Genomic DNA, 16,341 nt, shown 5'->3' with positions numbered 1-16,341 from the left:
CGTATGCTCATTGGCACCCTTGTGTAACATCTGTGGACAAATATCTATGCTATACAGTGCTTCATTAGAAGCACCCTACAGTATGGTGCCTAAAGTCGGCTGTCCACGGGCGTTCCGAAGTCCTGTGGCAGATCTCCGCCGTGGGAGCCACCGCCCGGGAGCAGGAGCCGCCGCCGAATCTCCGCCGGTCAGCCCTATCTGCTGCGAATTGCCCGCCGCGAGCGGAGAATCGCAATGATTCTCCACTCGTGGACAGGGGCCGGCGCTTTCCATAGCAATGCTATGGAAAGCATTGGCCGACATGGTCCGCTGGTGGTTCACCGCCGGCGAAAACACGTCTCTGGACAGGGGGCCTAAGGTAAACCGCCGGCGAATCATGCCGGTACTACGCTTTCCATAGCATTGCTATGGTAAGCGCGGGCCCCTGTCCACGAGCAGAGAATCATTGCGATTCTCCGCTCACGGCGTGCATGCCCCGATTCTCCACGGCCAGCCTATCTATCAGATAGGGCTGACCGGCGGAGATTCAGCGACGGCTCCCATGGAAGAGATCTGCCACGGGACTTCACAATGCCTGTGGACAGCCAGCCTAAGACTCTGTTCATCATTCCGTTTTTAAGTTCCATCATAGGAACAAAAACTGAAGGACAGCCAAGAATGGATCCGTCATATAACCATGATTATAGTGGGATCCGTCCAACTTCCGCCATATTGCTAGATAAAATAGCACCGCGTCCTACATTATTTCATCTCGGACTTTGGGCTAAATCTGCATTGAAGGATCCAAACAATTGAGTCTCTTCTGCTTATGTGAATGAAGCCTAAACGGCTATCTTAATGCTGCCTGCACCCTATACTGCAAAAATAAGTAAGTAGCACCATATGAAGCCCAAGTAGTCGAAATATACAGTGATCAAACAGCAGCTCCAAACATAAGGCAATGTAATGGAGGCGCTATGAACCCAGATGGCACTCATGAACGGAGGTGGTTGATGTTCCTAGTGTGACTGCACAAGGTTGCACACCTCTAAAGCCCCATTTACACACACAGATGATTGCTCAAAATTCACCAGAAACTGCCTGTTTTGAGCTATCATTTTGCATTAGCTACTAATGGGCTAATCACACTAGCTTTATTTACATGTATTTAGAGAACAGCGAGTGGTCTGCTCTCTAAATACATCACTATTGTTCTCCAGCAGGATAGCAGCTGGAAGAATATTATCAGCACTGCACACGGAGAACTCAGCGTGTGCTCCCTCTTATCAGGGACAGCAGATTTTAAGCTGAGCTGAACTCGGCAATGGACACACATTTACACGCAACAGCTATTGCTCAAAAGATGGCTTGTGACCGATAATCGTTGCGTGTAAAAGGGTCTTAAGTCTCACCATGGCACTATACACTATGACTAATAGTTGCCTTACTGTAAATACTTGTATATCCCTTTAACATGTTTGGTAACTAAACAAACGAAGCAAAAAGCTAAATTGATTGCCTTGGGTCACATAGCACCCTCTCGCTATCTGCAGCCCATTATTCAGCACTGCTGTGTTGTCACGCTCAGTCGCAGATTAAAGCGAGTGATATTTGCATAGCGACCCAAGTAATTTTATTAGCAAAAAACAAGCCCTGGAAATGGAGAGATGGCAGTCAAATGATTTTCCATGCAATCCGATTAAAGGTCTTAATCAGAGATGCTAGCAAGTTTAATAAGCCTTTCAGCGGGCAGTTCCACTCTTAATTGCTGCACGTATCGCAGGTCCTTGCAGGGTACGGAGCGGCAGATGACATTCCTGCGCGATGCAAATTAAATATTTGCTTATTTCAATAGCATAAAAAAAAAACAGTCGTGTCTAACCCAAGTCATGCATGGCGAGCTTTGCTTGTTTAAATGGCCTACTGAGGGCGAGGAAGCATGCCCTGCGCAGAAGAGCGAAACTATGTTAAATTAACCAGATAAATGACACAATGGGCAGAGTGACAGAAAGCGGCACCGTGAGGACTGCCACCAGCTGACGGCGACGCAAGCGAAAACGGCAAGAAGTTATTGTTGTCAACAAGTTATGCAAAAGTATTGACTTCTTGCAAATTTTTTTTTTTTCTGGCAAGGATGGTGTTAAACCGGACTGACAAATGCAGACACTCCACAAGAGACCAAGGCGGTTTACTTTTTTTGCCCTGTCTCGTCTCCTTTGTATGGGACTCATCAGAGCTTTCGGGTCACATACCTGTATTAACCTCTCTTGTTCTAGCTAATAGAAGAACAGCGATTTGGCGCTCTCTCCATACAGTAGACTGTTCGCTGATGTCGGAGGAGACATTCCAGCTGCATGTATGTCATCACTTGTGGAAAGTTGGTTTTTCAGTATATATGCTATTATCGGTGATAAAAAAAAAAAAGGCTATGGGTAACTAAACTATTACAGGGGGACTGAAAGTCCCCGCATCTGTAATGTTACGCCCGGACACCTACGACGCAAACCTGGGGTCCTTCGCCTGGTAGTTGAGTGTTGGCTATTGATACTGTTGGGCCTAAGGGTTCGTTCACACCAGCGTTTGTTGCCCATTGGGGAAGATTTTGTCTCGAAATCAGCTGCAGATTTGCAGCTGGTTTCGGCCTGCAGCGGCGCTCTTCTCGCCTCACACGGAGAACCTCTCACCTGGCAGCCACTACTAAGGTTGTGGACAGGGGGAGGACAGAGAGGGCAGTTTGTGGACGGGAGGGATGGATGGAGGGGGCAGGTTGTGGATGGAGGGGGCAGGCTGTGGACGGGGGGTGGACGGAGGGGGGCAGGCTGTGGACGGGGGGGACAGGTTGTGGACAGGGGGAGGACGGAGAGGGCAGGTTGTGGACGGGAGGGATGGATGGAGGGGGCAGGTTGTGGATGCAAGGGGGCAGGCTGTGGACGGGGGGTGGATGGAGGGGGCAGGTTGTAGATGGGGGGATGGACGGAGGGGGGGAAGGCTGCGGATGGGGGATGGATGGGGGGATGGACGAAGGGGGGCGGGTTGTGCACGGGGGATGGATGGAGGGGGGCAGGCTGTGGACAGGGATGTATGGCATTGTTAGTATTTTAAGTGAATTTGCTGGGCATTGGGTAGTCAGTGAAAGGGATTAGCAAAGTGCAAGAATATTGATTGGGAGGCCACAGAGGAGGATGCTGGAGTAGTCTAGGTGGGAGGGGATGAGGGCCTGCTTTGGCATTTTCATTATTGTTGGCTGAAAATTAAGGATCCTATCCAAGAAATACTTTTGAGGTGTTGAAAGCTTGTAGGTGCGGTTTAAAAAAGACAGGACAAAATCAAAGGCTATCCTGAGGCAGCATATTTGGCATCAAGGAAGGTGACTTCTTATGTGGTAGTGGGGCACTTAGGGGGTCAGGTATGGCTGTAACTCCAGTGCCCCCATAGCTGTGCCAATGATACTTCTCCAAGTACACTTTAAATCATGTGTAGACTATCTTAACCAATTGGCTTTGATTCTTCACCTGCAGTTCAGGGGGTATGCACTTATTTAGCCAGCTGGTCGGGCAAGTGTGGGAGAATCCTATCATCTGGCTCTTGACAAATCAGCCCACCCTACATGGCTGAATCTCAGATTAGAGGAAACTTTGGACACTGCCCCCGACTGATTCAGCCCCACGTTCATACATCACCCCGGTGGGTGCCTTGTACAGACTCTGCCCTAGCTTCAGGTAGATTGCATTGTCTACTGCCATGAATGGAGCCATTTTCTATAATGTCAGGGCTATATAAATAATGGCTAGTATAGCATTCCTTAAGGTTTGGAGGATTACTTTACTGCTTGTTCTGCTCGTTCCCATTTATGTGTGACTGAAGCTAATATTTCTAGATGACAGTTCTGGATTTCTCCAAATCAAACCAAGTTCCAGTCCTTAGAGTGGAGCGAAGTCCGTAAAGTCTAGCTATATATTCAGGCTTTATTGGTATACACTATATTGCTTGTCATGTCATCGGTTCGTTGCATAGGGAAGACTGACTGCTTGTTGATGGATGTGTGATGTCGGCACAAGGTCTCCATTCAGCGGGGAGCACATTAGTAACGGTCATACAATCTACCAATGCGTCCCCCCTCGTACTGAGTGCTGACTTCATTCGGCCAACAAGTGGGAATTCAGTGTCGCCTATACATCAATAACCCCATTATGCACACATCAGTAGGTAAATGTAACCGTACGGCATCCTATATGGATGTGCTAAATGCACTAATTAGCTCGGTACGGATCGTCATATTGGTTCTGTTTGGACTCTGTTTTGCGCAGTTAATTAATCATTCCAGTAAAAGCGCTGAAAAATCCCATTTAGGGTGTATTCAAGCGGTGCAGGTCAAACCGTAGCAAAAACCACATACATTTCTACAGGGATGGGTCATGGTTCTTGATGCAGTAAAACCGCAAAGACTGCTGTAAAAATGCACGTGGTTTTCCTGATGAGGCTTTAAGGCAATCCTCCGGACTTGCAGCAACAAAGATGGCGGCACTAGTATATATCAGTAGCCTAAGACACGACTGGTCAGCACTGATCATGCAGGAAAGCAGGTGTAGAGTCTTAGAACTCTTCGCATGAGCGTGCACACGCAAAATACGGGAATGTGAACGAACGCACTGAAATCAATGGGTTCTATTCTCTGCGTATTGCACACGCAAATACGCCCGTGTAAAGCCGGCCTTAGACTAATGATGCATATGAAGCAGGAGGGGGCGCTATGTGTGTCAGAGGCGGCAGATTTTATTTTAAAAAAAAAACAAAAAGAACTTGACTACACAATGTAGAATTCTGCGTCTCTCTATGGGGGTACGAATACGTTTACCGTTACATATAATTACCCGGGCATCACATTTGTGTCCCCCAAGGACAGTCTCCGCACATGCGGGATCAGTGCACCATGGGTGCAGGATACATCTCCACTGTCCGTTATCACTTTGGCGGACAAGGCACTTCGTACTTATATCCACCGCAGTCCGCGTGGTACTTCATACTCCTCATTGTATTACCCAAGGTCCGTGGCGTGTCGATCTCGCAGCCTAGTGCAGTGTTGGTGTCAGAGTACGTAATTAAATTTAGTATCCCCATGTCACTACAGGCTCCTACGTACCGCAGGTGGGAATATTATCTTCAGTAACCGTAATCTCATGCGAACCTCACATCATCCTGTATAAACACGTAGCGCGGTCATCCCCCGAACTGGCCTGTCCCCGTCACACCGTCTTACACTTCATATCATATCAAGGAACGTTCTATATCGCGTGAATATCCTATAGCTCCCATCATCAAAACCTCCCACTGCGTCCCCCCAATTCTTGTATTTCCCGTATTGCCGTCCCTGGGTACCCCCTTAGTCCAAGCTCACATAGGTATGTGCAAAACGCTGCACATACCCATTTATAACAGAAAATGGTGATTTCGCGGTCCATGTGAACTAGCCCTGCCTGCGCAAATATGCACAGTATGGCGTGCAGCACGCGCTCAAAGTACACACATTCACTGTGCAAAAAAGTTGCACAGGAGCGAGCGTGCTTTAGAATAGACGTGTCTGAAACTGCTCGCCCTATGTATTTGCGAGTCAGAACAATGGGCCCTTTTGCGTATGCATATTTATGTAGGAAAAATGCACGCAGTGAATATGTGATTTGTGGTCCATGAATATGTTGCTTATTCAGACACGATGCGAATGAGCCCTGATACGAAGCCGTCTCCGTGAATTGCTACTATATGGGGGAGGGGCGCAGATACAGAATACTACTGAGCACATTGCCGCTGTCCTGTGTATCAGTAGGGACTCTTCTGTCACTTTAAGTAGGTTTGACCCCATTTTGTGACTTTTTGGTAAAAACCTTCACTTTCCAGCACTGTAGTAAAGTTGGAGCCTCTTTGCATACTCACACTGCTGCAACATTTTGACAGAAGGTAACAATGTCTGTTGTAACCATAGATTGACACTTTTTTTCTGTGGGACTTCCATGAAAAGATGTATATGGCAAATTGCATTATTTTGTATGCAGCCAGTAGTTGTACTATTTCGTATTTATCACTTTCTGGGACACGCGCAGTACAATTGTCCATTAACCCCCTACGTGCCCAATAAATCCTATGGAAGTGGGAAACAATGAAGCCAGGTAGGAAAAATCTAATTCATCCTCACCTGGATTGCTGACCCGATATTGGGCTCTCGGTGGATCCTATAGACATGGAGTATAATGTATACAGGCGGTTTATGTTCTTTTATACCACTGCAGATGACCGACCGTTTTTATTCACCTGTTTGGAACCACAAGTTCCAGCAGGACACGATGCGTCTGCAGTCACCACTTTTGAGTATTTTCACACGTTCCGTTTTTTGTTTTTTTGGTGCAGAAGGAGCAGATCCAAAAAAAAAGTAGTTGTATCCGTCCTTTTATTCTTTCTCTCCTTTTATGATCCTCACCTGGGTTTGGCTTCCTAAACTGCATCAGAAAACCTGCACATGTGAACGCACCCCTAGGGCCACTGTCACACGGACATGTGCGCAATTGCATACGCCACAGTGCAACGTATTTGCGCTGCGAAGGAGTGCACCTTATTGCGCGCAGCACAGCATCTTCATTTGCGCACGGCAGACAAACCTGCCCCGATTTTTAAATGGCTATTTAGTCTGAGTTCCAGATCCGTTCTTTTTTTAGCGGAGTTACGCAGTGTTTCACGCATTTTATTATTCTTCCACACTTGCGTGGTTTTTTTTTTTCATGCAATATCGCTGCGTTTTTTAATGCGATTGTCAGTGGGACTTTCTAATATTAAAAACGCATCAGACAAAAATCACAAAGCACAAACTTGCGATTTTTGTGCGATGCGTTTTTAACATTAGAAAGTCCCATTAACATTCGTGTTAAACGCAGGGATATTGTGTGAAAAAATGCGCAAGAAAAACATACGTATGGAAGAGTCCTCAGGGACCTTTCACACGGGTGGAATATTTCTGCCAGATGCAGCGGAATTCCGCATCAAAATCCGCACGTAGTCCTGCAGAATTCACCGTGACTTGCGATGCGGAGTGCAGACGGTTCCGCTTGTGTGAAAGGTCCCTTCCAGTCCACATGCTGCAGTCCCAGGCATTGGAAGCACCTTTGCATGTTGCACTGAGGTATGCTCCCTGCCACACCTTACGCCGAGCTATAGCGTGTGTACAGAAGCTCCTGCCGGCACTGAATGTGTTAATCGTACAGGTATCAGACGAGCCAGCCGCCCTCAGTTACATTTTAAACCCAGAAGGAGGAGCGAATTAGGTCGGGCGCAGGTCAGAGCGGGGAAAGAAAATTAGCTGAAGAAGCAGAATCCATGCCAACAACGAAAGCCAAACAGCAACCTTACGGCTTAAAGTCACAGCCCACATGGAAAGTGTCCATCTGTCACATCGCCTCAGACTTGTCCCTGCATTCAGATGACTCTTAAGTTCCATATCTGTCAATGTAAACCCTTTATCGGTCCCTATGTGAGTGGAAGATCTAGATCATGGGGCTGCTCCGTCAACTGCTGCTTTCTGCCCATAGATCCTGCTCGAAAACTTTGTTTTGAGGTTGATAGAATCTCTTGACTCTTGTCTTATCTATAGTCCTCTTGTAGGAGCTACAGACCTCTAATATATCTCTTACGTAGTAACATGGGCATATGGGCAACGGTCCTCAGAGCTTGCAGGAGAACATATGTGATGTTGATTTGAGTAATGATTGCAAAAGATCTGGAACATGGAAGGTGAGAGTTTAGAGCTACTAGCAACTTATGGAACTTTCTATCTTCTCCTCCTAGGGGGCAGTATGGACTTGAAGGCCTTGGAGAGCACTCACAGTCCGGCACTAGACAATCCGTATGAAAGGGAAGGAAGTGCAAGCCGTGGTCTGGCACCGCTCAAGGGGCTTCCAGAAAAAGCTGACCTATTGTCATTAGAGGTGAAACGGTCACAGCCGTTGTTAATACAAAGTGGAAAATGGGGGTAAGTTGTTACGGGGGGTGGATAACTATATGCAATGTAATTCTGTAATTCTGGCACTTAGCCGCGGGTTTTGGAGTGGCTTGGCCGCATGCTTTTCCGTCTCGGTTGCAGTGAAAAAAAATAGACATGCTGCTGTTTTGCCGCGACGGATTGACCGTGCTATGTGGACGAGATTTTTGACAAATCTCGTCCACATGGCTGGCTAATCCCAGGATTAGCGGCTGCAAGCGGATGTGCCGCAGCGAAATTTCGTGGCAAATCCGCCCTGTGTGAACCCAGACTAAGGCTGCCTGCAGATGGCCGGCCAGATCCCGCTGTGAGAATTCTCGCGGGCCTCTGCAAACATGCCGCGATTTGTTTTCCGCGTGTGATTTCACACGGACAAATCGCGGCCGTCTGCATAGGATTGCGTATTGTAATGCAATCCTATGCAGGCGAGCACGGGCGAAAATTCTGCAGGAAATCCACTGCTGAATTTCCGCCCGTGTGCAGGGGGCCTTAATGTCAACCATGAGTCTATGATCTATGCAGTCAATGGTTAAAAATTCTAGGCTGCTCAGAAAATTTTGGGGAACCCTTAATCATCCCTGTGTAACCCCAAGTCAATTATTCTTGAGAGATATCAGTCTGTCCAATTGATATCACGTTGATTTGCACTGGAGAGGCAACAGCAAGACAACCCCCCCCCCCTAAAAAAAAAAAAAAGAATGGAGACAATTTCTCTCTTTCCTGACTGCTTCTTCTCTAGTTTTGCTGGCATCACTAACAGTACATGAGGTGCTGCCTGCAGCCCTATCAGGTTACATAGGTAGTCCTGCTCCTCCAGGATGGCATTTATATACATGCCGTCACAAGAAGGTTTGTTGTGTATCAAGAACATGGAGCAGATACCAGGGCACGGGCGGGTACATGAGGAGGGCTGGACAGCGCCATAGATGGGCATAAACTCAGCATCAGGACCCCAGAGGAACGGGAGGAGTTCTGCCAAAGTGCTACAAAATAACCTCCAGTGGGCTACTGGTCTGCATGTTTCTGACCTGTCTGAAACTGACTCCATGAGGTCCGTCGGTGTGTAGTGGAACCTATGCTTATAGTCCAGCACCGTGCAGCTTGATTGGCATTCACAGAGGACACCTGAATTGGCAGGTCCGCTATTGGTGCCCCGTTCTCCTCATATATTAAGGGCACTTTTAAATCACACGTAGGGATATATCAGTAAAGACTTTAAACTTGAATCTTTCGTTCATGAAGATCCAATGTATGATTTTAAGGGTTTCCTTAATTTTTTTCTTCTTTTGAGCAGGCTCCCGAAAAGACTTTCTAAATATTCTCTCTATTGTAGGCGATTGCGAGAGGAGGAGTCGCGATCATCATCACTCCCCGACATCCCAAATCCATTCCCAGAACTCTGTAACTCTTCCCCAATCCTTAGTAACACACCCAACAGCAGTTCCCCCTTGGAAGGGGGTCCTCATGTGAGTACCATACTGGTTGGTCTTATGGCTACATATTGTCTTATTTGTCATGAACTAGTTGTATTATACATAATGGTTTGGCCCAGGAAGATGGATGCATATTCCGCCAATCATAATTTACTAAAACCCATTCTGATTACTGAAAGATGTAATGCACAAATCAGTATTACCTGTTGTGGTGTGTAGTACCTAATTATAACCTACAGGAACCGCTGCGACTAAGTATGAAGAGTAATATTGAGTCAGTGAAGTGCTAGATCAGGGGTGTCGAACTCATTTTCACCAAGGGCCACATCAGCATTATGGTTGTCTTCAAAGGGCTGTTTGTAATAAAGAGACAGTATTTTAAAGGGTATGTTAAAAGGGAAAATTGGGGGGACAGACAAATCAGAGCAAGGTTCTAGTCTAGAAAAATTGGGGCACAACTCCCCCAATACAGACTCTAAACTGCAGGTAATCAGGGTTAAGGAAAAATTATGGGAGTTAGCAGAACCTTATTTCTTAGGACAGAGTCCTTACTCACTGGGCTAAGCAGCAGATAACACGACGTTCTCTCTGATCTGTGCAGCAAGCTCTCAGGACAGGGACAGGCAGTCTGGAACAGTCTATCTTCTGCAGCATGGCATTGAGGACTAGTCGGGATGTACAAGCTGCCTCATAGTCTGAGCTCCAGCAAGCAGTGCTGTACTTCAGAATAGGCTCAACAGGAGTGCACACCAAAGGCTCCGGGGGTTGCAGGAACAGCCACAGCACTCAGTCTACGTTCACCCGACTTCATAGTGTAGGACCCCGGTACCCAGAGGCAGTCTGCAACCAAGTCCACAGTGCACTAGGGGTGTTTCTGGGACAGATCAGGACCCTCTGATCTAGAAGAGGCTCTTCTGCGTCCAGACCTCATGGGCCACATAACGTAATGGGCCACATTTGGCCCGTGGGCCTTGAGTCTCACATGTGTGCTAGATAGAAGATGGGGTCATCGTATAATATACATCTGAGGGAGGCATTGGATATATGTTGATTATTATTCTTCTGTCTGTATGAGCAGATGGTGAAGGTATATAGTGAGGATGGCACATGTCGATCACTAGAAGTGAGAGCGGGAGCCACGGCGCGGCATCTGTGCGACATGCTGGTAGAGAGGGCGCACTGCCTAAGCGACGAGAGCTGGTCCTTGGTGGAGCTTCACCCACATCTGGGGCTCGGTGAGTGCAGCAAATGTATTTCATAGTATGACACAATCTCCAGTGACCGGTCAACTTGGAGTTCACCAAATGATCTTCTACAGGGTTGCAGATTCTCAGCCTTTCATATTAGATTTGTAGTGCGGTGCACATATATGACCATGAGCCCATATTGTACAACTGTGTAACGTAACTGTAGATGGAGCCACACTGATCTATATGGAAACCATGAAGACTGTGTGTACCATTACATGCAGTATTACAGAGATGTTCTTCCCTAGGAGCATGCATTGTAGGGGCAATTAGATGCTCCGTGGAGGCACCCTACAGAGTCCTTTAAAAGGAACCTGTCGCCTCCCTACAACACCATAAACTAAGTTATGGTGCTATTGGGAAGGTGCCGGGTAGCCGGGTGATGATGTGTTTTTTTTTAAATACTCGCCAACTCTCTGGTTCCTGCGGTGTCCTCCTTTGAAGATCGTGCCACGCACAAAGCTCCAACTCGTTTTTTATTGTCACGCGCACACTCTCCCATGCAAGTTTATGGTAGACCCCGCACACAGAACTTCTGTGCAGCGCCAATCTTCAGAGAATACATCACGGAAATCGGAGAGCGGGTGAGTGTGAAAATATACATCACCTTGCTCCCTGTCACTCCCCTAACCACACCATAAGGACTTGTTCCCATGGGCGTATGTGCAACATGTTTTCCATAAGAACAAGGTGCTTTTCCATGTGATTTTATTTTTTGCGCATTTTACTGTACTTTTGTGCACACGCAGGGCCTGTTCATATGTGCGCTGGACACACCTGCACCCTGATTTAAAAGACTATTTAGCTTAATGAGCTCCAGATGTGTTCTTTTTCACAGTGTTGCACAGTATTTTGTGCATGCCATTGTATATTACGTACACATTTGCACATCCTCCGTAGGCTTCTATGGGGCTCTTTTGGTGTACAAATGTGCACAAAATACAGCTTGTTCAATTTTTATTTTTTTTTTTTGCATGTATGAGAAATGGGTGGAAAAGGAAATGTGAATGAATCTATTGAAATCAATGAGTGGTATTCTTGCGTTTTGGTGCATGCAATTTCTGCGTAAATACGAGTGTGAAGGAGCTTTAACTGAGTTTATGGTGCTGTAGGAGATGACCGATTCCCTTTTAAATGGCTTATACCAGGATCACAAGTAAAGGCTCATTTACACACAAACCATAAGCGTTCAAAAGATTTTTTTGAGCGATTTGGTTTTGAGCGATTGTTTCACATAAACTGCTAATTGACATTAATGTCCATTAGCAGCTTATCGCTTTCATTTGCATGTAAATGAGCCTTCATGCGCTGTATGCAGACAACAGCAGGTGGTCTGTTCTCTGCATTCAGCTGTTTTATTCTGCCAAGGAGCTGCAATCTGAATACAATGTAATCAGCACTCCCGTGGAGAATACAGCACCATGGACAGCAAACACAGCATGCGGTCTGTTATCTTCTCTCCAGCTGAACAACGGATTTTATACCCACCAAACTCCCTCCACTCAATATAAAAAAATGGTCTCCGAGGGTTCCTGCCACAGGCTGCCACGACAGAACATGCACAATGACCACCAGACATATTCATATCGCTTGAACTTCTTAACTCATGGAATGCTTCCCCTCAACATTCACCTCTCCAGGGAGGGTGGGCGGGACCCTTCACGCTTTATTCTTTCCTAAAATGGCACTCTTTCTTAAAACTCCCCCCTTTATCACTTTCCCTAACTCATTCGTCCAATTCTTCCTAACTCTTTCACCCCTTCTGGCTCCATAGCAACCCTGTCATGTAGATCCTCCTCTTAGGGCCCCCCATCTGACCTTGTACTTTCTTGGTTCACAGAAGGCTCTGCAACGGCTTTTTGGGTATAGTCCTGACTTCCATTAGTGGTTGGCATTCAGTAGAATAGAAGTTATAACATTACAACTTGTTCTCTCCTGCCTGGCAGAACGGTGCCTTGAAGATCATGAGTCTGTGGTGGAGGTGCAGGCCATGTGGCCTGCTGGAGGAGACAGCAAATTCATCTTCCGCAAGAATTTTACCAAATATGAACTGTTTCGGGGATCTCCGGTGAGTACAAAGGATCTTATGTCTACAAGAAGACAGATGAATGGTTGTAGCAGGGCATGTTCAGATAATTGCACGTTCCTCCTTCTGTCCTGCCATTCAAGAATGTTCTGGTCAGATTAATCTACGTAACTGAACATTTTTCATTGTACTTCTGCGTCTCTAATTGCATCACGAGGGGTTGGAACGGTACCAGACATGCTGTTCCTCATAGTGCTAAAATACCATTGCTAAGTTATCCCAGCATTGACTAAAGCAAATATACACCGATGTGCCAAAAGTCATGGGAAGGGAACTAATATTGTCTAGCACCCCCTCTACCCAGCGAAGTGCAGCAACTCAACGGAACGACTGTCATACTGTTACTGTCTGCTGTATGTGCTTGCATTCCAAAGAACTTGACTGTTTCCAATAGCAATCAACAGCACTATTAGTGCAGCCCTGGACTGTAATACAAGTTATACCTGGGATCAGTGCAGTATATAGCACAACGGTTTATGTGGATTATATCTCCATACATTCAATGCTGCACGTATTCTTGAACTCTATATAACGGCAGCCCTGTATTTTCTCCCCAGTATGCCTTATTCCCAGAGGACATGATTGCTGGAAATTTGGAAGCTCACAAAGGGCTGTCTCACTCAGAGCTTGTCCAGGTGGGTAATTGAGAAGTACAGACAAGGAGTTTGACCCGCCATGTCCAGGACATGTCAGACGCTTAAAATCTGTGTTTCTCCGTTCTTGCTGATGGTGTGACACTGTCCTGGACATTCTGTACAGTGACTGGACAGTTTAGAGAAGGCTGAACAAGCGTCAACCAGTGTAGGATTACAGAGACTTGACAACTAAAGCAAAGTCTGGAGTGGTGATGGACAGAGATACAGGATGACTTTATACACATGTAACCTGGCTGAAACCTGATGATGATTCTCCTTCACAGAACTTCCTCAACTCGGGCAGCTGGCCCGAGATCCAAGGCTACTTACATATGAAGGAGAGCGGACGCAAAGTATGGAAACGCTTCTTCTTCTTCCTGCGCCGCTCCGGTCTCTATTACTCTTCAAAGGGGACATCCAAGGTAACTAGATTTTCTGTGCATGTATATCATGTACTGTATATGTGTGTATAGAAAACCATTCAATCTGTAACATTTTGGAGGTGTTTTGGTGCTGGATATTATTATTTGGGGTGTTGAGTACCAATATAACTCCCAACATTAAAACAAGGTTTAAAGGGGTTGTACCAGAATTTCCAGTCATTCCCTATCCACACGATGGGGGATAACCTGCTGATTGGTGGGGGTCTCTCCACTGAGACTCCCGCCGATCTCGAGAACAAGACTCCTGTGTCTCACTCCCCTTTCACTGTGGGGGTCACTTCTAACCCCCCAACCATTCTGCACTTCATTCATTTCAATGAGGCTGATGGAAAGCCTGAGTAGGTGCCACTTGGGTATCTTGGCAGTCCCACTGAAGGTGAATTGAACACCTGGTGCTCTTGCGCAAGCAGCGATTCATTAAATCCCCTCCTTACTGGGGTGGGGGTGAAATGCTGTAACTCAACAGTGAAGAAGGTGGGGGACACTGGACCCCCATCCTTGAGATCGGTGGGGGTCTCAGCCGGAAGACCTCTGCGAATCAAGTTATCCGCTGTTCTGTGGATGCCCTTTAAAGGGGTTGTCTGGGTGTGAGCAACTTTTTAAAAATCTATCCAGACCTGTTAAAAGAATTAAAGCAAGAGTGCTTACCTGGTCCTGGTGATCCAGTGCTTCAGCCCCGCAGTCATCCTGGACTTTATGGAATGGAATCTATCTGACTGCTGCACCAAATTGGAGACCACAGCCGTTAGGTGCCTTTCTCCTTGCATCACCACTGGGAGCCATGATGCCAGGAGAACAGCACCAGACCATTGTGGTCTTTGATTTGGTGCAGTGGTCAGGTAATTTCTGTTCCAGAACAAAGACTGAGAGGACCATGGGGCTGTAGCACTGGACCACTGGGGCAGAGGATGGGTAAGCACTGTTTTAACAGGCCTGAACTGATTTTTTTAAAAAAGGTACCCCACATCAGGGCAATCCCTTTTGAAATCTGCAATCTACCAGGGGCTCCTACTCCATGCAAATTTGCATACTCTCCACCTACTCTGGGGCCAGTTGAAAGGTATGAGTATAAATTTAACTTCAAAGAAAGTTTCTTCCATAATTTTGGTTATACTTTTTCCATTTTGCCCTTATTTTGGATGCTTAATATTAACCCTTTCCAATCCACTGTCTGACCTGAGAAAACATTATGATTTAAGGCTGTACAGCTCTGGTGTTGGAAGACATCCGTCGGGGTTCTCTTACTGTATATTGCCAGCCTCTCTGCTATCGGAGCCTATCCAACGTGTCACCTCATGCAGTACTGGCTTTAGCCAGGATATAGCGCCGTTGTATAACGGCAGAAAAAGAGTAAGCCCCCTAGGAAAACCAAGATACAAATTGGATTGGAAGGTGTTAAGCCTCCTAGGTCACACACAGGGCTCTACATCACTTTTTTTATACTCAAAATACATTTCATATCTGTCCTTCAACTGCAGGCTCAACAAAACCATAAAAAATGAATCCCAGCTGTTCATTTAGCTCCTGGTGATCATCTAAAATAACCAGGGAGAAGTTGCCACACTGCCTCCGCAGGGGAATTTAAATATTGCATGTTGATTAATTAGACACATTTAGGACCTTATATTATAGTACATAATAGAACCAAGTCAATCAGAGTGGGAACTGCTGTTTCTTACTAGCAGATGGGCTCCCAAGCATGAACCACCCCTATTCCCCTTCCAAATCCTCTTAATGGTCATATGCCCTAATGAATCTCATATTAAGACAATTCCCAGTGAGAGTCTTAACTATGAATGTTATGTGTACATTCAAATTGTAGGCCAACCATCACTTTGGAGCATTATATTAGACTCCATAGCTCTTGAGGCTTTGCTCTTGCTCTGCTGATATAGTTTTGGAGTATGGTTACAAGCCAGCTCAGATGTTTCTTTGGGAAAGACACCAGTCAAAGTAGATTTCTATGGACTGTACACCAATTATGTATAAAAATGTTATCATTTTACAGCTTACAGTAAATGCTAGTAATGAGTTCATATCAATACCTGACCTAAAAACATGCTATCACTTATAATCTTTATCATTCATTATGGTTTTCCACTATGTCTGTGAAGAAAGGGAAAAAAAGTTGGCCCTGTGTGATTATTTGATAAGTTGTCCAGAAAAGGGAAAAATTCAGGTTAACGACTTTTTGTAGATAGTGTGGAGCACTGAAGTAATCAAAGTTAGGACATCATTCCACATAGAGAGCTAATATATAAGTCATTGGACTTAACCTCCAGATACATCAGTGGATTTCCATCAGTGGTTAAACGACAGATATCAGAGTGCTAATGGTGTGTATTATGAACAGAATGGCCATAAGGGTCTGTCCTGTCCTTTTAATATATACAGCCTGGAGATGGAGACATGATGGAAACCTCTATATATGTTACAGGAGAAGAGAAGGTAGAGGGGGACATGATGGAAACCTTTATATATGTCACAGGAGGAGAGAA

At 46.0% G+C, this 16,341-nt stretch overlaps 1 protein-coding gene across 3 annotated transcripts in view; it reads left to right on the top strand.

The window, feature by feature from the left end:
- Positions 1-16,341, top strand: part of GRB7 (growth factor receptor bound protein 7) — a 99,246-nt gene that overhangs the window by 66,438 nt on the left and 16,467 nt on the right. For all 3 annotated transcript variants that reach the window (XM_066586735.1, XM_066586736.1, XM_066586737.1), the window contains 6 exons: positions 7,807-7,990; positions 9,333-9,465; positions 10,511-10,667; positions 12,626-12,747; positions 13,323-13,400; positions 13,685-13,822. In XM_066586735.1, the coding sequence (XP_066442832.1) occupies positions 7,807-7,990; positions 9,333-9,465; positions 10,511-10,667; positions 12,626-12,747; positions 13,323-13,400; positions 13,685-13,822 (812 nt within the window). The remainder of the gene's footprint in view (positions 1-7,806; positions 7,991-9,332; positions 9,466-10,510; positions 10,668-12,625; positions 12,748-13,322; positions 13,401-13,684; positions 13,823-16,341) is intronic.

This window comes from Eleutherodactylus coqui, chromosome 13 (genome assembly GCF_035609145.1).
Source record: "Eleutherodactylus coqui strain aEleCoq1 chromosome 13, aEleCoq1.hap1, whole genome shotgun sequence".
Classification (NCBI taxonomy): domain Eukaryota; kingdom Metazoa; phylum Chordata; class Amphibia; order Anura; family Eleutherodactylidae; genus Eleutherodactylus; species Eleutherodactylus coqui.
Note: the sequence above shows the minus strand (reverse complement) of the source record. Positions and strands in the feature narration are given on the sequence as shown.